The following is a 23,227-nucleotide window of genomic DNA, read 5'->3' on the forward strand; positions in this document are numbered from 1 at the left end:
CAGAACCACCTATGGTGTCATCTACCCCAGCCTCAAAGTGTCAAATGAGCCCTCGACTAATGAGTTGTATGCAAGACTCCTTGGCAGTTTTGGCCGGGGTAATGTGTAGAAATGTAATATCTTCACTTACTGCATCTCTGGTCCCTATTATCGATAGGCTAGGAAAGGTTGAGGAAGCCTTGGCTAAGCTGAGGAATATTTTGCTGGTAGTATGATTGTATTTATCGCCAAAGTATTTACTCTTTGAAAAACAATGTAATTTTCAACATTCATGTGATTTGAGAAAATGTAGGGGAGTGAGCCCACAATTATGACAATATTCCATTGTCCCATGGACATTATATTATAATTTGCAACTTTGAAAGAAATCGCTAAACATCTGAGTGTGATGCACACAACTGGTACCTTCAGTTACTACTTACTTCAATTCCATCTTAGTAGTTCCACCAAGCAATCAAGCTCTATTGTGACCATTGGTGGCATCTGCTCAGCCCCGGTACCAGGTCCCAACTGACAACATATGGATTGTCCAACACACAGAGCATCAGGAATGACGGAATAGGTCGAAACAGGAATACCATAGACTTGCACATGCACGCCATAAAGCACAAGGGCGAGCAAACTGGCTTCATGTGATCATCAGGCAACAGTCCAAAAGAGCCCCATCTTATTATTAAGAAGACTTTTAGCTGGACCGTTTGTTTTGACATTAGTACCTGTTTGAATGAGGCTGGCACTTCAATATGTTTAGATCTACTTTGCTATACAAACATGTACCTTTGCACTGTTAGCTGACTTCTTGTCCCTTTTACAGAGATGAAGGACAATAGATCGCATAGGCCGGCACTCCATCTCACCACCGGACACTTGGCCAGGAAAGGAAGTACCCTGGAGAAAAATGTGAAAACTGGGTGGACCCATGTAGGGACAAGGGGAAGAAAAGCGAAATAAGGGGAGACAAAGGAAGGGCGAAGCGACTCGTGCACATGTGTACTACGCCCTCAAAATCTCACAATAAAGATGACGCCGGTCTGTACCTTATGAACGTAGAATATCAATTCCTGTGCTCATACTTTACAATCTATTTAATTGTCTTTACATTTTTAATTATAAGCACTTCATTCCCCTGATGTGAACCTGCGGCACTATAGTGGACAGGTTCAATGCTACAAGGTAGGTGAGGGAGTGCTACGTTTGATGAGCATTAAATTGACGTGTGGCCTATGTGGGAAGCATTTTGGTGTTCATGAGTGGCTATAGGGTTGTCCTTATTCTCTTGTAGGTCACAGCACCTATGAGAGTAATGGCAGAAAAAGGAGTAAAAGGTACAACTTACCATTTTATGATAAATTTATGTACCACTAAAGGTACAATACAGTTTGAGATTTAGTTTGTCGTAGTCTGTTTTATCAAGGTGTTACATTCAACATCGAAATACCTGACCGCCTGAATTCTCAAAGTAAATCTAAATTGTATTCATATTACATGCAGAAAAGACACAAGGATTTTAATGCTATTTCCTTTCTACCACTTTAGGCGGTAAAACGCTTCATGAAGCTGGAATGCAAGTGTCACGGCGTCAGCGGGTCTTGCTCGCTAAGGACTTGTTGGTCGAGTATGTCAGACTTTCAGAAAACAGGAGATTTCCTCAGGAAAAAATATAACACAGCCATCCAAGTGACAATGAACCAAGATGGGACGGGTTTCATGGAGGCCAACAAGAACTTCAGAAAAGCAACAAAAAATGACTTAGTGTATTTTGAGAACTCTCCCGACTACTGCCTAATGGACAAATCAGCAGGTAAAATGCAGCAATGTTTGATCTGTTTCTAGAGACTTAGGTAAGGTAGATCTCCAGCCAAATGCAAGTCATAAGCGCATGTTGATAACACTATGAACATTTTCAAGAATGACATCTGCAACTGTAGGGATGTGACTTGGTACAATAGTACAAACCTTTTATTTCAAGGGTGGTAGCCTCAAGCTGATGCTGATGATTACTGAAATGTGCAGCTGTAGGCGAAGCTTTTTGTTTCAAGAGGGTGCATTAGTATACATCGAGTGAGCAGCTCACAATGTTGGCAAGTCACTCATCCGTTCGAAGACGGAGGGGCATGCAACGCGGACACTCGATTAGATGTTTGCAGTGCTCGTTGCTCTGCAGGATGTGCATGTTCAGCTGCTAATCTTTGATGCCAGATCTCACCAACTGATGGTTGTTACCTGAACTGCATGAACATTAGCTGCCATAGTGCTCCTATCCAGAGAGGGCGCATGGTGTTGTTCTTATCAGCTGCAACTGATCCCTTTCTCTGCAGAGGATGATCTGCTGAGGGACATGCTTTCTTCATCTGGGTGGGGGTATACAGCCTGGGTGAGCCATTCCTGCCATCTGTTGGGACAAAAAGCTACAGGTGCAGTGCAAATAATGTTTTGCATGCAAGGACATTACATGCAGTTGTTTTCTGGCACTGTACTTAAATATCTAGCATGTGCGTCCTGAATGAATACTGCCTCTCCAAGCTGCCTAGTATCTGGCTAATCCTCTGGTGAATGGCAACATGTCTGAACCTAGAACTTTCGCACAACATTGGGTGTGTGAAGTCCGTTATAGCCGCTCCTATTTGCAGCGATGATGGAGCCATTGACAGTAGCTCTGAGAAGGGAGCTGGGTGAGTGGGGGATCTTGTAGAGAGACACTAATCATGTGGTTTCGATGTACACTGGTTTCGATGTACACGGACGATACTCTAGTGTACATTCGACAACCCGCTCAAGCGATTCCTACACTACTGGATATACTCCAGAGGTTTGGTAATATTTCTGGATTACAAATATATCCTGGTATATCAAGGCTGCTTCCGATCGGCCGGTTGGCCTTACAGGCACATGAGATGCTGCTGGAGGTGGATCTCCCATGGGCGGAGACCGAGCCCAAATATTTAGGGATTAAATTGCCAGCTACGCCTCAGAGGTACTTGGCGCTTAATTTAGACAAGGTGATTGAGGAGATACGGTGTTCGGAGCACTTCTGGTGGGAGCTGCCACAGTCCCTTATGGGAAAGATTGCTATAAAAAAAAGATCATCCTACCCCACTGCCTTTACGCGATGCTGCACTCCCTCTATAGAATACCTCAGCATGTTTTTGCAATACTAGTTAGCCTGATGGTAGACATGTTACGGGGTGTTAAACTTAAAAGGGTTAGCCTGGCCACACTGCAGAGAACCTGGCAAACCGGGGGATTGGAGGTGCCATGTTTCGTGTTCTATTATATGGCCTATCAGCTACAACATGCGGTCCACAGGTTATATGAAGCAGACAACTGGGAGAGGAGTCTGCTGGCAGGAACCTTTTTGGGAGACTCCCTTCCTGAGCTCCTGATGTTAGGGAAGAGGGTACCCCCTGCCTGCCCCTTATATTCCATCACGTCGCAGAGATATGGGAACTCCTGGTCAGGAAGGTGCTGGGTCGAGCGCCGTATGCCCCTGATATGTCACTATGGGTGATACAACCCTATTCTAAAATTGCGGCTTCCATGTCTGTCCGTAGATGGCAGGAAGGCAGATGCCTAACGATGTGTAACCTCTTTGAAAATAACCATTGTATCATGTAAGAAAGGGGAGAGACCACTTTTAAACCTAGGAAACAGGCAGTTTCTGCAGTATGAGAAAATATCTCAAGTAGCCCGGGAAATATGTCCCTCATTCCTGGAAGAACTCCCTGTCAAAAATGTATTGCAAGTAATGCTATACATGGTCCAGGGACAAAGACTTATCTCACACTTATACCGGTGCAATCCGTAAAGATAAAATGACCCAGATGCTCCCTGTACAAAAAAGATGGTTAGCAGTAGTGAAAATTCCCTTAACAGCAAAGGATTGGATTAAAATAAATGAAGGGGTTAAACAAGTGAGCTTGAATACCCGATTTAAATTGATACAATACAATTTTGTCCACCAAATCTACCTTACTCCTAAAACACTAAATAGAATTTACCCAACCCATTCGAGGCAATGTCCCCATTGCAGTGAAATGGACGCAGATTTTATACATATGTTTTGGTCTTGCTCAAGCTTGAGCCCTTTCTGGACTGACATTTTAGCCATACTAAAGGAGGCTATGGGTTGGGTGATTCCTAGGGAGATTCGCACGGACCTGCTGGCTTTGCTCTTTCATCCTAAGAATAAAAAGCACAGTAGAAAATTCATGATGCTAGGGCTTATACTTACCAAGTGCCCATATCACGGATGAGCCACTCCTTGCCAAAGGTAGAGGTGTAGGTGAAAGATGCTTATGAATGGGCAACAGCAGAGGTGGTCCAATTGAAGCAAATTAGACATGATGACAAAGTGGAAGATGATTTACAGGCCTGGGAGGCAATGTTGAAAGATATAAAAGGAACACAGGTGACCTGGGCTCCTCTGAACCTGAATTCAGAAGCTGGGAATACTCCATAGTTGGTAGTGTACCCACCGACAACAGTGGGATGAACTTTGACTAGGACGTGAAATGGGCCACAAGTAGGAGTCAAGAAAAGCAGTGGAGTAGACATACAGACATGGAGGGAGGTGGGTGGGTGTGTGTGCAGGGGAGTTAATGGATTGTGCCACTAAGGAGGCATTACTCAAGAATGTGCATTATATAGGCCAAGAGAACTGGCTAAAATGATAATCAGGTATATGATGAGATTGGAAATGTATTTTTTCTGTGCACATGTTTCAGTATATGTCTTACAGATATACCCTCTGCACCTGTTTCAAATACCAATAAAGATATTTTTTTTTTTAACACATTTGGTGTGTGAAACTTGGCATGCATCTGGGCAGGGCCGGTCCTAGCCATGGGCGGTATGGGCAGCTGCCCAGGGCCTCGCGCTCAGGGGGGCCCCGCCACCGGCCCCGCAGTTGCGGGCAGCGCCACAGCGCCGCAGCGGGAATAAATAAATTATAATCATGGGAAAAGCGCTGCGCAGTGCGCACAGCACTCTCGTCGCGCTCGCGCAGGGGCCCGGGCCGGGCCGCAGGCAGTAAAAGTAAGGCAGGGAAGGAGGCCGGGAACTAAACACTGTCTGCGCAAGCACCGCACGCACCGTGACGCACGCACACCACCACCTAGCTTGGTGGTGGTGCCTTAGTGGTGGTGACGTGACGCCGGCCTTGCTCATGATGCGGGTGACAGTGGGTCCCAGGGCCGTGAATCTGGTAGCGCGCGAAAGCGCTACCAATGACGGCCCTGGACATGATTTTATGGCCAGCCCCCACTCAGTGTGAGGCACTCAGCATGCGCACACGCCATTCGTGAGCAGTCAGTCACTACTCGGATCGGGCCGCGTGGGCAGGGCTGCAGGCTCCTCGTTGAGTAGTCGTTAAGCAGTTAAGGTAAGAGACCTGCTTCGTATTTATATTATAATATTTAGAATGTTTCAGACATGCGATTCAAGATGCTTAGTCACCTTTGGCACAACATTAGCAGGAACCTGGAGACACTAAGTGCAAAAATGCATTTAGGTGCAAAAAACAGAGTTAGGAGACTAGTCACCTTTGGTACTTCATCAACTAGAATGTGGGGACACTTTAAGGTACAAAAACATATACAGGAGTAAAAAATCAATACAGGTACACAGACACATGTGCATGCAAAATTAGCAGAATCGTACTGTAATATTTAGGGGGGAAAGCACAATTAGGAGCAAAAATCACTTCTAGAAACAGAAGCACGTTTAGACACAAAAGATGCAGAAGTGTGGTATCCAATTTAGGTGCAAATGAAAATCATGCACAGTCCCGATCAGTCCAAAACCACCAAGATGTGAATGACACTGTCTTAAAAAAAGGTCCAAAGCAACCAATATCCGAAGAAGGCTGACCCAAAAGCCCTCTCTGTGTCATTTGTCACAAACAAAAGAGCTTCGCGGTGTCTCACCTAAAAGAAGTTTGGAGGAGCTGTTCTTCCCTGACATGGGAGGACTCTGACACCAACATGAACCCACCTGCTTCTTACATCAGTGTGCCCTTATAGTACATTTCCATAGGCCACTACTTTACATAACTCTTTGCCCTCTGGTTCGCATCATTGTAGGCAGCGAGTGTCCTATGGAGGCGTATCAATTAGTGGTGGCCTGAGTTGCATCACTCAGTACCACCCCGAGGCACATCACCCTGAGCCTTCAGCTGTATAGTGTTATGTGTGACTGTTGGGGTGTGTGGATTAGTGAATGTGTGTCTTTAGGCTCTTGAGAAAAATTCTGTGTGTGTGTGTTTTGGCGTGTCTGTGCATATGTGTGTGCTTTATGTGTGCATGTGCCAATAACTGCGTGCTTTATGTGTGCTTGTGCCAATATTTTTCATGTTTTATGTGTGCATGTGCCAATATTTACGTGCTTTATGTGTGCATGTGCCAATATGCAAGCCTACTTGGTTTGTCAATTCTTAGTTTCTTTATCATGATATTTAAAATGTTTCGTTTTTTTTTTTTGATAGACATATGTATTCTGGTGCCAGAGCCTCCCGGGGAACTCATGTGCCCTTTCAAGAGTGGAAACCAGACTCTCACAATCTGTTGGTCGAGAGTATAGTTAATTGAGTGGTAGTTGGTGATTTGCCGTACGTTCTCACCAATTAATTTGCGAAGTCACTTTCTGTGATGTCACTTAGGGGGGCCTCATATCTTCCCTTTCGCCCAGGGCCTCAGAAGGCCTAGGACCGGCGCTGCATCTGGGGGCCAGATGTATGTAGGGAAGGCTTTATGATTACCACATAGCAAATGTTTGCAATTCGCTATTTGGTAATCGCAAACACCCGTGTACAAATGTGTGTTTCATGCATATTGAGAGTCACAAACAGACCTACCTCATTAATATTCATGACGTAGGTCTCGGTTTGTGACCCATTGGGAATTACTAAAATCACAGGGAGGGTGGCCTGTTGGGAGGCATGATTGCTTTTTAATAAAGCAATGTATTTTTTTTTTAAGTAACTCATTTTCCTTAAAGGAAAAGGGGATGTGTTTCAAAAAGAAAAATGAAAAGTTTTCTTTTCATTTTTTAGAGTAGGCAGTGGTCCGTGCAACCGCATTTCAGTCGCAAAACATTCAGTTATACCACTGGGAATAGGTATTAGAAAGAGATGCACTAAGCACGCTCCTTCCTAATCCTCAAATAGGGCTTGGTACATTAAAAAAAGGTTTTTTTCCTTAACAAATGGTCCAACTTTTGCGAATTGGGTCGTTTACAACCGTAAAATTGCTTTGTACATCTGGCCCTGAGTGATCAGCAAGTTCTGCCATTTCATGAGCTGTTGAGTGGTAACTTTATTTCTATGATTTGGATGTGTGTTAACATCTCATAACTAAGGGTCCAACATGAATGAGGCAGTTTTAACAGATTAAAGAATTATATTTTCATAACAGGATAGCCCCGGTGGAGGTATAGCAGTTACTTTTAGAAACAACATTGTAGCATCGACCCATTCTGAGATAAATATAGTAATTTAAAAAAGGCTGGGTCTGACGGTGTTGTATTAAAAAAGTTCCACCCACTTCCATTGCTGCCTCTCGCTGCAAAATATTTGGAGAAACATGTGACTCAGTTACACTTTCCGTACAATAATTGCTTAAACACGATGCAGGTGAAATTAAATGAAAAGTACACTTATATAGCGCATGGCTACCCGGAGGCCTCCCAGCGCTGAGCAGACCAAAGATCAGTAGCGGAGTGATTTAGGGAAACACAAGAGTTTTCAGTTGTTTTCAGAAAACAAGGTGGCTTTGTTCCCTACGGAGATGCAGCAGTAGTGCGTTCCAAAGTTTGGCCACGTTAAGGGAAAAAAGTCGGCTACCACTTCTGGCCCTCTTGATTCTTGGGACTTCAATTAAGTGAAGCTTGTCCAGTCGGAGTTGCCTGCTCGCTTTGTAGGGGTAAATCATAGTTGAAATGTAATGAAGGCCCGTTACCCTGCAGGTACTTGTGGACAATACAGAGGGCTTTAAAACGTACTCTTCCTTTTACTGACAGCCAGTGAAGAGAACGCAGGGCAGGTTTGGCTGAGAGGCGATTTGACATTCCCAGCAAAATTCTGGACGCACAGTTTTGAAGCGTTTGTAGTTTAGTGGTCACTGCAATCGGGCCCCTAAGTAAAGTGCATTTCCATAGTCTATCCATAGGTAGGTGTTAAAACATTGCACAGCATGGAGTCTCCTCTCCATGTGATTCTGGACGAATTGAGGATCTATATATTTGCTGGGCATATAAATGCTCTGGTTTTATCACACCTTTCTGCACCCTTTAACACTGTGCAATATTAATAGACCATATCACAGTAGCAGGTATTGACTGCACACAATCTGTTAGATTAGGTTCTTTTAAGGCTCAAGCCTTACCCATTAGTTCTGGACGCTTTTTAATATCTATCTGAGCATCTTAGCTAAAGCTCTGAATGCAAAAAGATTCAGATACTATGATACACAAATGTTAGTTCACTTAAACAATAACCATCCTCCTCTTTCCTCCTCTTTCCAGCAAATTAGGAGATTTATATGGAAGTGCATAGGCAGGGCCGCTCCTCCACTAGGGTGGAGGAGCGTCGCACCACTGATTTTTCACAGTGCGAGAAGCAGAAACATTAACTGGAAATAACTTTCAGTTTTGTCTGGTTGTGGGTGGGTAGGCAGTTGGGTGGGTTGCTGCTCTGCAAGCAGGGCATGGGAGGAGTGGTGTGCCCTGTCCTGAGTACACAAATACTGTTTGGTCGTCCCTCTGGGGCCGCCCAAACCATTCATGCGCACTCTGTCCTTCTCCATGCAGGCTGCAATACATGGCCTCCCCATAAGCCCCTCGCTTGGCGGCTTCCCGGCCAATCACAACGCTGCTTGCAGCATTGTGATTGGCTTTGGGGAGGGAGCCTGCTTCATGTTCCTTCCAGAGGCAGGAGAGCAGGAGCAAAGAAGACTCGCGACCCAGCCAGCGGAAAGGTACGTAAAATCTTTTTTTAAATTCTTATTATTAAAATAACCCCCCACCCCACCCGCCAGCCATGCCAGCAGGGATAAACTGAACCTTATTGCAGATAAAAAAACATCTTTATTATTAACAACTGTACTGATTTTCTGTTGGACACCGCCGGACATGGCCCTTCTTAGGATTTCCCTAAAGGTTTTTGCTTTTTGTCCTATTTTTTGCCGACTCTCTGTTCATGACCTTATGACTCTGGACACTTCCCCACAGTAATGCAGCGGGAACGCACATACATCCTCCCTATACATGACAGGAAGGGGTGCTTACTTGATTGGTTTAGGTGTCGTACCTGTGAGTGCATGCATCATGCTCAGGTTGGCCTTTCTTGCTCATTAGCCCACTCTGAGGAGGTCTTTCACTACCATCATTCTACCATCAGAGTGGCCCTAGGTCAAGACCTTGAGGGGTGAATCTCGGGGTAGGTGATTGGCCGGGTAGGTACACCTGTGTGCTCGGGCAGGGAAGAATCCCTATGTGGGCTTTCCCCACCTATGGGGTCGGCTCGCCAATGGGAGACCTCCCGGCTTTTGCTGATTCTCTTTTTGTGGCTTTGGGGCCTGTGGCACTTTTCCACTGTACATGCAATGTGAAGGTGCGTGCTCCCTTCCTACCCATGTTAGGAAGTGGTGCTTACCTGATGTTTGTAAAATAGGTCACCAGCCTGCCATTGCAGGCCGGAGTGCACACTGACACCAATGATGTTTTTAAACATGTGTACAGCCTGCCATTACAGGCCAGTCTGCAAACTTTCACCAATGATGTGCTTGAACAAGTGTCCAGCCTGCCACGTTAAGTCTGTGTGTGTGCGATTGGTCTTCTGCTCAGGCTGGCCTTTCTAAATCACTAGCTATCTTGAAACCTTAAGGACCTTTCACTACCACTAGCTCACCCCAAGAGTATGTCTTAAGGGGTGAAGCGAGTGGTGGGTGAAAGGCTGGGAAGGTACATATGTGTGTTCCCTGCTCAGGTAGTGAGGAATACCCATGTGTGTTTTTACTACCTATGAGGTTTGCTCTTCCCGCAGGCTAATATGAGGAAATGGTTGATATTACAAGCTGTAACAGTGGAATGCAGTGGAGCAGCCTCCTCATGTTTCCTATTATTGGATTCACAATGACAAATCCTTCCTGTGGTGAAGGTGGGTTTGTAATTACTAGCTTAGAAATGCATAGAAATTTGGCATTTTTGTGCTCTAAAACTTTTTGTGTGCCTCTTAGCTTGACTCAAGTCCATATTGGAGGGCGGGGGAGCACATCTGGGCATCCCCCAGTGACAGGTATAAAACATTGGACATGCAACTAGAACGTCAGGCTTCTGCAATTTGAGGGCCTGGCTGCATAGGTTGGTGGAAGAGGTTTTATTACTTGGCTTCTTGGAGCCAGATAATTGCCCCACTAAAGTTTACAATCTGCATTCCACGGCCTCATAGCAGACAGGACTGAAATTTAGGGGAGACATTTGTGCTTCAAAGGGAAACCCTCTGAACCATCCCCCACTTCATAGGCGCACTATATTATAACTACTGCTGCTATACTTCAGCGGGTAGAGAAACACGTGTGGGTACATGGGACTAGAGAACCTGCGTTGTGCACACTGCCAGAGGAATCTGTTGTGCAGAAGGGGAATGACTGCTATTGAAAGGGACCGCGCACCCTTCCTGAACAGTGGCTGGACTGTCCACCTGCTCCTGTGTGGCACCCTGAAGTGTGCTCTCCAAGGGCTTTTTGGCTTGCCCCGTCTTCTATCAGATGACTCATGAACATCAATGATCTCCAGGAGACCCACACTGTCTACTTGTGACGCCTGGATAGTAGTTCCCTCTTAACTGCTGGATCACAACTGGTAGTGCGGCATGAGCGCGAAACTAAGAATTGTGCTTGGAGACCAGATTATCTTGTGTGGAGCCCCAGAAGTCTTGCCTGTGTCTAAGGCGTGTGGCCCCTCGATAGTGGGGACACGCATAATCGTCTTGCTGGTGGTCAGTGGATTCACCGGTCGCGGTATCCAGTGTGGCCCGCTTAGTCAATCATGATGCATCTCTCTTTTGCGACACTCCTGCTGCATGCTCACTGTGTGCAATGTCGGATTCACAGGTTGTGACCCTTGGAGGTGTGGGCATAACCGTAGTAGTGCCTCATTCTACCTCGTGCGGAATTGCTAAACTTGCGTCTGTGTGTGTGACCAGAATTTCCTGGTACGACCAGTATCAACGCACCCTGGGCATTGTGCCTCATTTCCAGGGAGGTATGGACTTTGCGACTCTTCTTTGTGTGTGCCTCCTAATTAATCCTTCTACCTACCCCCACCTGCTTCAATGGTATCCTAAGTGTAACTTTGGCCTTGTGCTGCCTAGTATCCAGGGGGAGGGATGGTTATCTTCCATCTGTAGGCTTAGGATAGTCGGGGTGAGCTGGTGGGTGGAGGGAGGCTTGGGCCACAGGTCAACTGTCCTGCTGGATATTAGATGCACCGCATTACGTAGCTGAGTGCGTATGTTTGGGAGAACGTTCCGTGCAGACATGCCTAATATTTGTTGCATCACCTATCGGTACAGAGCGAATGTGTTTGTGGGCGTGACATTCTGCGGACCGCCTGTGATTCACGACACTGGCCAAGGGTGTTGCCATACACATTGATTTCTTGTCAGAAGAACACTAAGGAGGACATTGGTTTTACCCATGCGGCCTCAGCAGCAGTGCTGCTAAAAAGTATTAGAAGTCTCCGACTGAGAGGTATTACTGCCTACTCTTGAACTCTACTCTGCCCATATTCTTTTCTTGTATGCACATTGGTGCACTTTTAGGAGGTGCCTGGCTCCTGTAGGACCGGGCACCATCTTTTTGTGGGTTTAAGACCTGTTTTATTGCTTGTATGTTTTAGCTTTCTCTTTTTTTTTAGTTTGTTTTAAGTTACCAGTAACTTACCTTAACAGGGAAGCCTGGTTAAGGTAGGGGGGTTGCTGGACCCGTGTTTGTTCTCTCCTGTTGTCCAACTTTTTTTCCAGTCACTTGCTATCAGCATTGGCATTGGCCATGCCCCCTCATTTCATCACGCTAATAATGGAGGGATATTTAAATGGACTGGGAGCAACTTTTTTCCGGCTACACTATCAGCGTCAGAACTTGGTCATGCCCCCTTTTTTCATCACGCTAACAATGGAGGAATATTTAAATTGACTGGAAACACGTCCGCTCAGCTCCAATTGAGAGGTATTACTGTCTACTTTTGAACCATACGATGCCCATATTCTTTCCTCATAGGCACCTTGGTGCCATTTCAGGAGGTATCTTGCTCCTGTAGGACCGGGCACCATCTTTTAGTCAGTTTAAGACCCGTTTTATTGCTTGTATGTTTTCTCACTTTTTATTTATTTTGCTATAAGTTACCAGTAACTTACCTTAATAGGGGAGCCTGGTTAAGGTACGGGGGTTGCTGGACCCTGTTTTTTTCTATTCTGTTGTCCAACTTTTTTCCAGTCACTTGCTATCAGCATTGGCATTGGCCATTGGCCATGCCCCCTCATTTCCTCATGCTAATAATAGAGGGATATTTAAATGGACTGGGAGCATGTCCACAAAGCTCTGATTGAGCGGTATTACTGTCTATTCTTGAACTCTAAGCTGCCCATATTCTTTCCTTGTAGGCACCTTGGTGCAATTTCAGGAGGTGCCAGGCTCCTGTAGGACCGGACGCAATCTTTTGGTGGGTTTAGGACCTGTTTCATTGCTTGCATGTTTTAGTTTTCTCACTTTTTTTTTGTTTGTTTTAAGTTACCAGTAACTTACCTTAACAGGGGAGCCTGTTTAAAGTAAGGGGGGTTGCTGGACCCTGGTTTGTTCTCTTCTGCTGTCCAACTGTGTTACGGCCACATGCTATCAGCATCTGAACTTGGTCACGCCCCCTCATTTTATCACCCTAATAACAGAAGGGATATTTAAATTGACTGGAAGCGTGTCCGCGCAGCGGGCGTGCCGCAGGCGTGCTAAAGGTGAGCTCAAGGCAAGCCCATCTTCACCCGTCCGCACTCGGACCGCACTCAGCACCAGCCACTCTGCCGGTTCTCTCTCGCAACAGATAACTTTTCACTGTTACTCACGAGACAGGTTGGTTTCTTATAGGGATCGTGGTAAGCAGTGTCTGGGACCCAAGTTGGTGCCACCAGATCCCTAAGTCGTAGAACCTGCTACAATGTATGTTTACCTTAACTAACACTAAAATTAAAGGTCTAACTCCTGCCACACCAGGTGCCACTACTTCTAATACTGTGCCCAACATTTTTAACCCCTTGCATGGGGGGGTAATTCCCCCCGCTGTGCTGGGGGGTGGTGGGGGTGCACAATGCCCCCTTGCTCATGACGAGCTCAGCTCGTCATGAGGCACAGTGCTCTGGTGCTCATGACGAGCTGAGCTTGTCACGGCCACACCCGTTCCTATGGAACGTTCAGCACAGCAGGGGAATTATCCCCGCGTGTGCGCGTTCCACGGGCCATGATGAGCTCAGCTCATCAGGAGCACCTGAGCACTGTGCCTCATGACGAGCTTAGCTCATCATGAGCACAGAACGGGTTAAAGCGACGCTCATAAACGCTAAATTACTGGTAAAAAATGCATTAGCTTTTGCTCACTTCCTAGAGTACTATGCACTGGACATGGCGTTCATCATCGAGACCTGGGCAGATGCTGGGTCAGACCCTAACCTCATTATGGCCTCTCCCCCTGGATTTGCCATTTCCAGCCTAGATCGCTCAATAAAAAGGGATGGGGGAATAGCGATCATATATCAGGATCATCTGAAAACCTCCTTTAGGACTTTACGTGCCATACCAGATTGTGAGGCATTAGCTTTCAAAATATCTCTGACCAACCATTATTCTTTTAATGGGGTTTTAATCTACAGCCCCCGGACTCCAGAGCAGCCTTTCTGATTAATAGTAGCCAATCGATTAACATCAAAGTTCACTCTCCCGACTTTACCATTTTAAGGGATTTTAACCAGTACTTGGAAGACAGTTTAGAAAGAGACACCACTCTCTTCATAGATCTTTTGGAAAGCGTGGGTTTTGCACAGATAGCTAAAGGTCCTACGCATGCCTCTGGCCACTCCCTGGATGGCATCTTTTCTGACAATCCTTACCTTAGAGTATCATCTATTCTTACCCTGGTTTGGTCTGACCATTCAGCGGTCATGTTTTATATCACTTTGGGACCTGAAGGTGATATTGAGGCTTTCATGGCACATTTAACTCGCTCTAAACCTGAAATCCTGGTTGACCTGGATGAGGCTACTAATACCTATCACAAATAGGTTACTACTAATCTGAACTTCTTGCGCCTGTAGAAGCCACCAATAATTAAAGGACCTCTCAGTCCGAGCCCTGGTTCAACGACAATCTTAGAAGTCAGAAACAGGTGTGTCATAGGCTTCAGCAGAATGGCGCACTCAGTATGACCCAATGATAAAATCTCCTACAAAAAGTCGATTCAAGATTATAAAGGAAGGTCTCTAGTGCCAAAACTTGTTACTTTACAACCACAATCAAGGCCTCTCTCAATATACCTAAATAGCTTTTTGCAACAGTAAGAAAGCTGAGAAAGCTTCCTGTCATGCCTCGAATCCCTCAAAGCAAAGGACATATGGCTATCCCCGCTGCCCATCGAGGCGAAAACAAAACTCTTATCTAAGCAAGCAAAAATTCTATCAAACGACCTCGACGAGCAACGGGTCAACCAGCTCTTTCATGGGTCCTGGACCTCCAAATTATACACTCCGAAAACCCTTCCGTCCTACCTTGCATCTTCTGTGAAAGTCCACATAAAACTCCAATTAATGAGATTCCGCTTCGGTTTAATCCCGCTGATGGCATACAAGTTTGGCCAAGGATACAGGAAAGAAGCATCCTCCCAATGCCGCTTTTGCAAACATGATGAGGAAAATCTTATCCATGACTTGTGCATTTGCCGAAAACTCCGAACCCAAAGAAATTTCTGGCTGCGTCCAATCTGGCTCCTTCTTAACATCAGGACTTGCCATGAAGCAGTTGACGCGGGCATGAGGGGAGACTCACCGCAGTTGGCGGCACGTTTTGTTAAATTTATAACAGAAATCAATTCTCCGAATTTGCTCTTTGTTAAAGCTTGAACTCCCTTTCCCTAGTGACATTATTGAGCTTCTTTTAATTTATTTTGTAATTTCTTTGTTTCCAATTGATTTTTATATTTCCTTTCCTTTTAAAACTTTTAATTCTTAACGATTATCCCAGAGTGTGTAAATTGCAACTATTTTAAATAATTGTGCAAATAAAAATGTACTTACTTACTTACTTCCTGAACCCAAAAACACTGAAGTTGATCAAGAATTTTGTGACTCATTAGAAAAAAAAATTTCAGATCAAAGTAAAAACACTCTACAACACTTTTCCCTCGTCTCATTCAGTAAAAAGAACATCCACAGAGGGGGATAGCCTCCCCTATTCCAGAGGGTACTAATTCCATAGATGCTTTAGCAGACAATACTTCTATTTTTGAAGCTTTTAACCCTATCTCTGACTTATTTGTTCAGACTCTTCTCTGTTCAACAAGGTCAGGCTCTCCTTGGAATTCCTGCCCCCCAACGTTTCTCCAATTAGCCCCTGAGGTTAAGGTTAATTACCTCAGAGATATCTTTATTAAGATATTTTCGGAAGCGTATTTCCCTAGAGAGTGGAAGAGACCTTCTATTCTTCCTTTGTTGAAGAAACCCAATTTGGACAGCAAGGACCCCAACAACTATAGGCCGATCTCTCGGCTTCCTTTTCCGACAAAGATTGCAGAGAAAGCAATGAATATCAAACTTTCTCAGTTCATTATGAATAACAATCTTCTAGATGAGATGGCACAAAATATGGTTTTAGAAGCCAACATGGCACTGAGTTGGCTCTGATTACCGTTTCTGAGGATATCAGGGACATTCTGTACAAAGGTGGGAAGACGGCCTTGATCCTGTTGGATCTTTTCGCGGCGTTTGACACAGTCAATCATCGACTCTTTGCCTTGGGCAAGGCACTCAAACTTTTGTAATCTTTTGTCTCAGACAGGGAACAGCAGGTGGAGCTTGATGGGTTTGGGTCCACACCGTTTTCTCTCCCCTGTGGGGTACCTCAGAGCTCATCATTAAGCCCAACACTTTTTAACCTTTATGTTACTCCTCTCACCACCCAAATAAAGTCGTTTGGCTTTACAGTGGTGTCATACGCTAATGATACGCGAATCATGGAATCATTGGCCAGGGGTCCCGATGACACTGCTTCCAGATTCCATGCTGGCATTCATGAAGTTGGAAAGTGGATGTCCAGTAATTGTCTCAAGCTGAATTCAGAAAAGACTGAGGTTTTACTATTTAGGCATGACACCTCTTTTTGGACACCTAGTTTGTGGCCGCAGGAAATGGGAGATCTTCCTACCCCAGTTACCATGGTAAAAAATGTAGGAGTCTACTTCGATGATAAACTTTCTTTTGGAGGCCAAGTAAACACCAGTACCTCCTCGTGCTTTCTCATGATGAAAATCCTTAGGAAAATCTTACCTTTTATTCCTTCTGACCTGCAGATATCGGTAATTTCTGCACTTATTTTAGCAAAGATTGACTACTGCAGTGCACTCTTTTTTAATATGCAATCAAGACTTTTAAACAAACTGCAGGTTCTCCAAAACCCAGCATGCCTTTTGCTGGCTGTTCCAAAATATCAATATGTATCTCACGCCCTGTCACTATTGCATTGGCTGCCAGTTAGAAGACAAATTGAATTTAAATCCCTCTGCTTTACCTTTAAAGCACTACATGGGCTTGGCCCTAACTATTTTAATCACAGATTTATGTGATATGTTCCCAATAGGCAGCTCCGCTCTTCATCAGCTTTTAATCGTGTAATCCCAAGGGCTAACACAGCCTACTGGTGTGGCAAAAGTGTTGTCGCGCGCACAGCCAGGCCGTGGAACTCCTTGCCTCCGGCTCTTAAGAAAGCATCTAACCTTATCTCCTTCCACAAATGTCTAAAACCTGGTTGTTGAAAAAGTAAGGTTTCCTAAATGTTGTTGTCTCTCACCATCCTTAGGTTTTAGTTCTTCTCTCTCTAGCAGAGTACCTGCGCCTAGACACCCTTGGGTATTAGTGTGCGTTATAAATTAAGATTTTAACACAGTTGGTCCTATTACCGCTAGTTAAATTGGCAAGTGTGATTTATGCCCGGAAATACATGATTCTCAAGTTGTGTTAATTATTGTGTGTTGAATAGAAACATTATTTACATACATCACTTGTGAAGTATCTTTTGTGATGCTCAGTGTATTTATTGTGAGGGAGTGCTTTACACATTGCCTCTGTGAAATGCCTGACTGCTCAGTGCCAAGCTACCCAAGATTGAACGCAGGTTATACAGTGTGAGTGATCACCCGTCCCTGAGGGGTGTGGTAGGTTCTGGGACATCGCCTCAGCCAGCCAGAAAGTGCCAGTTCCAACAGACATATACTTGCCAGCGGAGGTGGGTCCATTACCCCTCCTCCTTTGCATCAAATTTCAACAGCAGTGTCATCCTGCACCTTTTACCTCAAAGTCTTGTGGAAGATCCTCATCTTGTTTCCCTCTGACTGCGAATGTATGGCATTCAGATCTTTTATTGGGGGGGGATGGGTCTAACATGAAAATGTTAACAACTTTTATTTGGAAAATTATGTGGTCCACCATATTACTGGGTCATCCCATTTGGCAGATTCCAGGAAATTGCTCCAGAAACGTAATTGGCTCCTGATAAAGCAGAGTCCAGTTCGGAGTTTCTGCATTATCCAGAAGACTTTGTGGTGTGAGACACCAGCATTTATCAGCATATACATGATGAAATATGTGCCACAAAGGATCTATATCCGGCTGGATATCATAGACAAAAAAACAGAGGCAGATGTTTTTCTTTTTCTGCCATAAGACTCTGGAACTTTCTGTCATCTTCAGTATGTCTGGAAAGTTCTGCTCTTAATTAGACTATTTTGCATCTCAAAAAATACACTGAAGTATCACATTTTTGTCACTTTCAATTCTTTGTTTCACACATGCATTGAATACAAAGAGAAATCCTTTTCATGTTTATACTGCTAGACACACTGGTTCCCTTTACGGGGAAAAAGATCAATTGCTAGGGACACCAAAGGGTAGTTCCAGTGATCCTTTAGTATCCCTAACAACCACATTCAGCGGTCGGATAGCTTCTGCTGGGCCATGCTGTAAAGTTGCTCTGCCAGACTGCTGCTAAAATATTCAGTAAACTTGTTGGCTTTGGCATAGACAATATTTCTGACATGCAACCAGACCTACTGGCTTTGTCAATCCTTAATATTTAACGTTAGGTGACCTATAAAATATAACTGGTTCCTGGCAGCTGTTTGTATTTAAAATGTTTGTTTCACAAAAGCAGTGGATTCCTTGGCATAGGAACATTTTAAAATTGGCAAGAGTACCTAAGGAAGAACCATGGTGTGCAGCATATCTTCTTCACTACATAAGAAGCAATCTCCTTCCTCCTTTTCAGTGTTTTGTCACTCTCTACCATATGTCCACCTTTTTGCCCCACACTTTACTAACACCTTGATGAAAACAATGAAATGCAGTGCTACACACTCTTTATATTTATACTACATTCGATAAACGCGTTAAGAAATGTATCCGGTGACAGTGCTCCTGTCCCCAGGTTTTCTCTCGTTATTTGCTGGTGTGTTAGTAGAATTGGAAGAGCAGCACCAATACCACCGAAATGCATTAGGTTATTTAAACTCAGAACTGGACCACAATGTCCTTGGTGGCAGGAATGGATGTGGTCATTTCATGTATTAACGTCTGTATTGCAGAGTTTGGATGCAGCTTTGAGGTGTAACATTTAATGCGACATGAAAGATGCATGATCTACTAAACAAGCCTTCCATAGGCACGTTCTGCTGAGTTTAGGGTTCACAGCGCCAACCTCTCACTCATACTTTGAACATTCTTTTTCAGGTTCATAAAGGATGCCGATGGGGGGAGAATGTTCCTGTATTTATAATGGCTAGTTCAGTCTTAGTACATGAAAGCTTTATGCTTGATTAGACACACTGGAATGCATTCAGAAATTGCCACATCTATGGCACAACTTACTCCTTCAAATGACCAAACTTTGACCCGCTAAAAAGCACATCCTAAAGTAACGGTGGCAAGAGAAAATTAGGCACAAAAGTAAAGACGGGAGTCTTGGACTACAGACTGTGCTCAAATGAAAGGCATAACAAGTAAAGAGAGGCAAATAATGAGAACCATCCAAACCGAGGCCACCAAACATGCCAGCACTTTCGGTAGATATTAAAACAAGCGGCACAATGAGTGTAAGCAGTTTTGTCTGGGGTTATATTTTTTTAACGGACAAAATATTTGTTTATCCATACTTTCGCCGTCTTTAGTTTTGTGAAGTATATCTTTACTTTGAATTTTAATTGTTCATATTATAATATAGAAGCTAAGTAATTGTTTGCAATGACGGTGATTAGAGAGTAAGCAAGAGAGAGGGTAAGTGAACTGATGTATCATCCACCCCACAAGATGAATCGGCCTATGCTGCCTGTGTCTGGCTGCCTTTCAAAGTCACTGGCTATGTTCGAAACTAGTAAACAATCCTTTTTGTACGAATTATCCTACACCCTCCCGCTTTGATCACAAGTGCAGGTTACCACGTTTAAAAGAACAATATTTTATGAGTAAATAGCAACGTATTTAATTGAAATCACCCTACTAAATAAAAGTGAATGGTAAAGTCAGTTTACACGCACTGCTTTTCTGCTGAAATGTTATTGTTAAACCACTCCTTTGTTTCACCAAACAAAGTTTCAAGGTAATCATAAAAAGATGGACACACTATGTGCCACACTTGATATATCAAAAATCTTAGGTGCATGTCTTGGTGGCATTTTTGTAATTCCATGCTCATTGTATAATATCAAGGGGCAATTAGTACACTGATGAAGTGCATTTCTCACCTGTCATCTGTGAATGTCCCTTTAAGATGATCATGTCCACCCCCTTGACTGACCTTGACGGGCATTTAATCCTTATGCTTTGCAGCTGAGTCTAAACTGCCCCCGAGGGAGACAGGCAGGCCACAGTGAAAGATCAAAAGGAGGCCTTTACCAAAAGAATGCCAAGCCACCAATCCCAGGAGAAGAGACACTGGAAATAAAAGACAGCTTGTCATGTCATGTCGAGCCGAATAACTCACAGTGCGCACGAAACAAAAATAAAATAGACTTAAAATTGACTCATGTTGAATGCCCGCCCGAACATATGGGTAGGACAGAGCAGAGCCCACACGAGGAGACCAATCATAGATTCGAATGACTGTATCTCATTCCATAATTCATACAACGTATCGACAATTAAGAAATGAATCAACTTCTAAAAACTAACAATGGGATAGATACAAAATCATACCCAAAATGGAAAGGTTTCGCTATTGCACACCGTATGTCAAACATCAAGCTGCATTTAGCCTTTTTCTAAGCACTTCTGATTTTGGCAGAAATGGGAACTGAGGCAAAGAGAGTAAAAGTAATTCGAACAGGTTAATATAGTGTTGTCCAATGGAGAAGGTTGGATTAGAATTCTGGTCTCATAAAATGACAATTTAGCCAGCAGCCATCTGGTTAACGAATATCCTTTATTTAAAACCAATGAAGCAAACTGGTTGTGCACTATGCTTGCTTCTCAAGAAACACGCAAAATTTATTTGGCTTTGTGTTTCAAAAGTGAAGTAAATGTATTTGCTCCATTTCTAATGACTTAAACAAAAGTCATGGGTGATGAGTTAATTTATGTATCTATTTTGCACTGGTACTATTGGCCCCTTCCTCTACAATGAAAGCACCAAAACGTGAGCAAAACATTATTTACGGTGATCTTATAAATGCTAATGAAAGCATACTTGCCTTCCATATATTCATAAAAATGGCCCAAAGAAAGAAAGCACACGTACATAGAACACCTCCGAATTTATCATAGTTTAGAAACGCTGATGATGCACCATACTGAGTGAACACCTTAGAAAACAGGCCGTCATTTTCACCCTTGGTTTATGTTCAATTACCAGGACTACATATGTCAGTTGTGTGTCGATATACACGTTTTCACTTAAAAATATCTGCATATGATCTGAATATTTAGGGCCCTATTATGATTCCGGCCGTACAAGCGTTCTACTGGCATTGTGTCTTACATAGGACCGCCCGACAAGGAGTTGGAGGTCCTGCATTCTGAATTACAATGCGACCGCCTTCACGGCTGTTGTAAAGTGTATGTTTATTATTGCGGCTTGTGCTGCATGCTGCAGCACAAGCAGCAATAGTAAATATACACTTTTTACACATCCCTACTCCACGTGGCAGCCCCGTTGAATGCAGTGCCTGCCACATGGTGCAGGAGTGTTTAGGGCACCCCCCAGGCCTCATAGTGGAGGTCACGGAGGGACTGTTTCCATCTGCCATAGAAAGGCAGACCAAAAGGGACATGGCAATCCCTACGGCGCTGCCTGAGTAGGCACTGCCCTTATTGTAGGGCAAACATTCTGACCACTGGGCCGACGGGCTCCTCAGTGGCGTAGCTAGGCCTTTTGCCACCTGTGGCGGTCCCAGCCTTTGCCGTCTTGTGGCGGCCATAAGAGCCGGTGGGGGTGCTGCCGATCCATTGCATCCTTTGATGCCCCCAAAAGTAGTGCTGTCCATGGTGGACCGCACCCCCTCCACCCCCCCTTGCAACGCCACTGGGGATCCTTGAGCCCATTGGAACAGCAATCCCTCAGCCTGCTGCCTCCGACTGCCTCATCGTAAAGCGGCAGTATAACCGCAGGGGCAGATGTCGGTTGGACCATAACTGACGGCCAGTTGGTTGCGGTCTGACTGACATCGTAATGAGGTCCTGTATGTAATAAGATGCTGTAGTGCTCCACAACACCAAAAAGAGAGTTGCAACCAAAGTTATAATCCCAACCTGTTATCCCTGATTTACAAACAAATATATCTAGGACGATTTCTAATTTAACACATTATTTTTCCGAGTTAATTAGAATGTTTAGTCGTTCGTTCGTTCAAATAACTTTATTTCGATTTCTCAAAGGAAATCATAAAAGTATGCAAGTTAAAATATAACAACATAAAATCATAATACACTCCCAAAAAGAAGAAAAAACATCATAATATATTGTTACACAATTCTGATTTTACATAAGACAAATCAATAACGGTTTCTAATGGCAAGTGCCACTCTAATGAAGCTTAATACAGCATTACAGATTTTTTCCGTGGATAGTGATAACAAATATTCATAGCCTTCTTTATAATAAGGCGATCCAAGGGACAGTAATAGTGGTTTAATAAAAGAATTTCTTGGATCTTTGTACAAGGTACAAAATAAAATTAAATGCAGTGTATTCTGTGACACTTTGTTATTACAGGGACAACAGGGTAGAGTCGCCTTCCAACCCCCCTGCTCTGGGAAAGCAAAAAGAAAATGTAAGGTTCCAAGTCGAAACCTAGTTAAATAAAAGCGCCCTTGCATTTTCAGGATATATGTTAAATAGAAAGGGCGCACTAATTTTCCCTGGACACGTAGTACCTGTTCATTACCACCCAAAGATCCCAATTTTTGGCTATATGCTCTTTTAATGATAGTCTTAGAGTCCTTTTTCAAGATATCGTGGTTTTTAAACATGATATCTAGCCCGATTTTATCAAAGGTGTCTCTCACATATCGAAGCCAAGGGATTTCATCAAAATGCTCAAGTTTAAGACAATCTGTGAGAATATCTTTCGTCAATTTCAGATCTTCAGATTGCCAAACTTTAGACCATAATACTAAGGGTGCAATGTGGATAGTATCACAAACAAACTCAATTCCAGCCTCATTATGACAAAAGGAATTTGGTGTTCCCGAAGGAACGCATAATAGGCGTTTTAAAAATTTGTTCTCCACAATCTGTATTTTTTTACAATTCTGTGACCCCCAAACACCAGCACCATATGTTATAACAGAGACACATTTAGCCTGGTACAGGGATATCATATCGGCAATGCGTCGTTGTCCCAGTTTACTGGCAAAACGAAAAAGGGCCTCATTTAACTGTGAAACCTTCTGAGCCCGATTTAACAGCAACGGTTCCCAGTTCAGTTTTTTATTAAA

At 44.0% G+C, this 23,227-nt stretch overlaps 1 protein-coding gene across 1 annotated transcript in view; it reads left to right on the forward strand.

The window, feature by feature from the left end:
- WNT2B (Wnt family member 2B) overlaps positions 1-23,227 on the forward strand; it is a 335,720-nt gene that overhangs the window by 278,600 nt on the left and 33,893 nt on the right. Inside the window, exon 4 of the mRNA XM_078644465.1 lies at positions 1,537-1,801. Within this exon, the coding sequence (XP_078500591.1) occupies positions 1,537-1,801 (265 nt within the window). The remainder of the gene's footprint in view (positions 1-1,536; positions 1,802-23,227) is intronic.

Source organism: Lissotriton helveticus, chromosome 5_1, assembly GCF_964261635.1.
Source record: "Lissotriton helveticus chromosome 5_1, aLisHel1.1, whole genome shotgun sequence".
Lineage (NCBI taxonomy): Eukaryota > Metazoa > Chordata > Amphibia > Caudata > Salamandridae > Lissotriton > Lissotriton helveticus.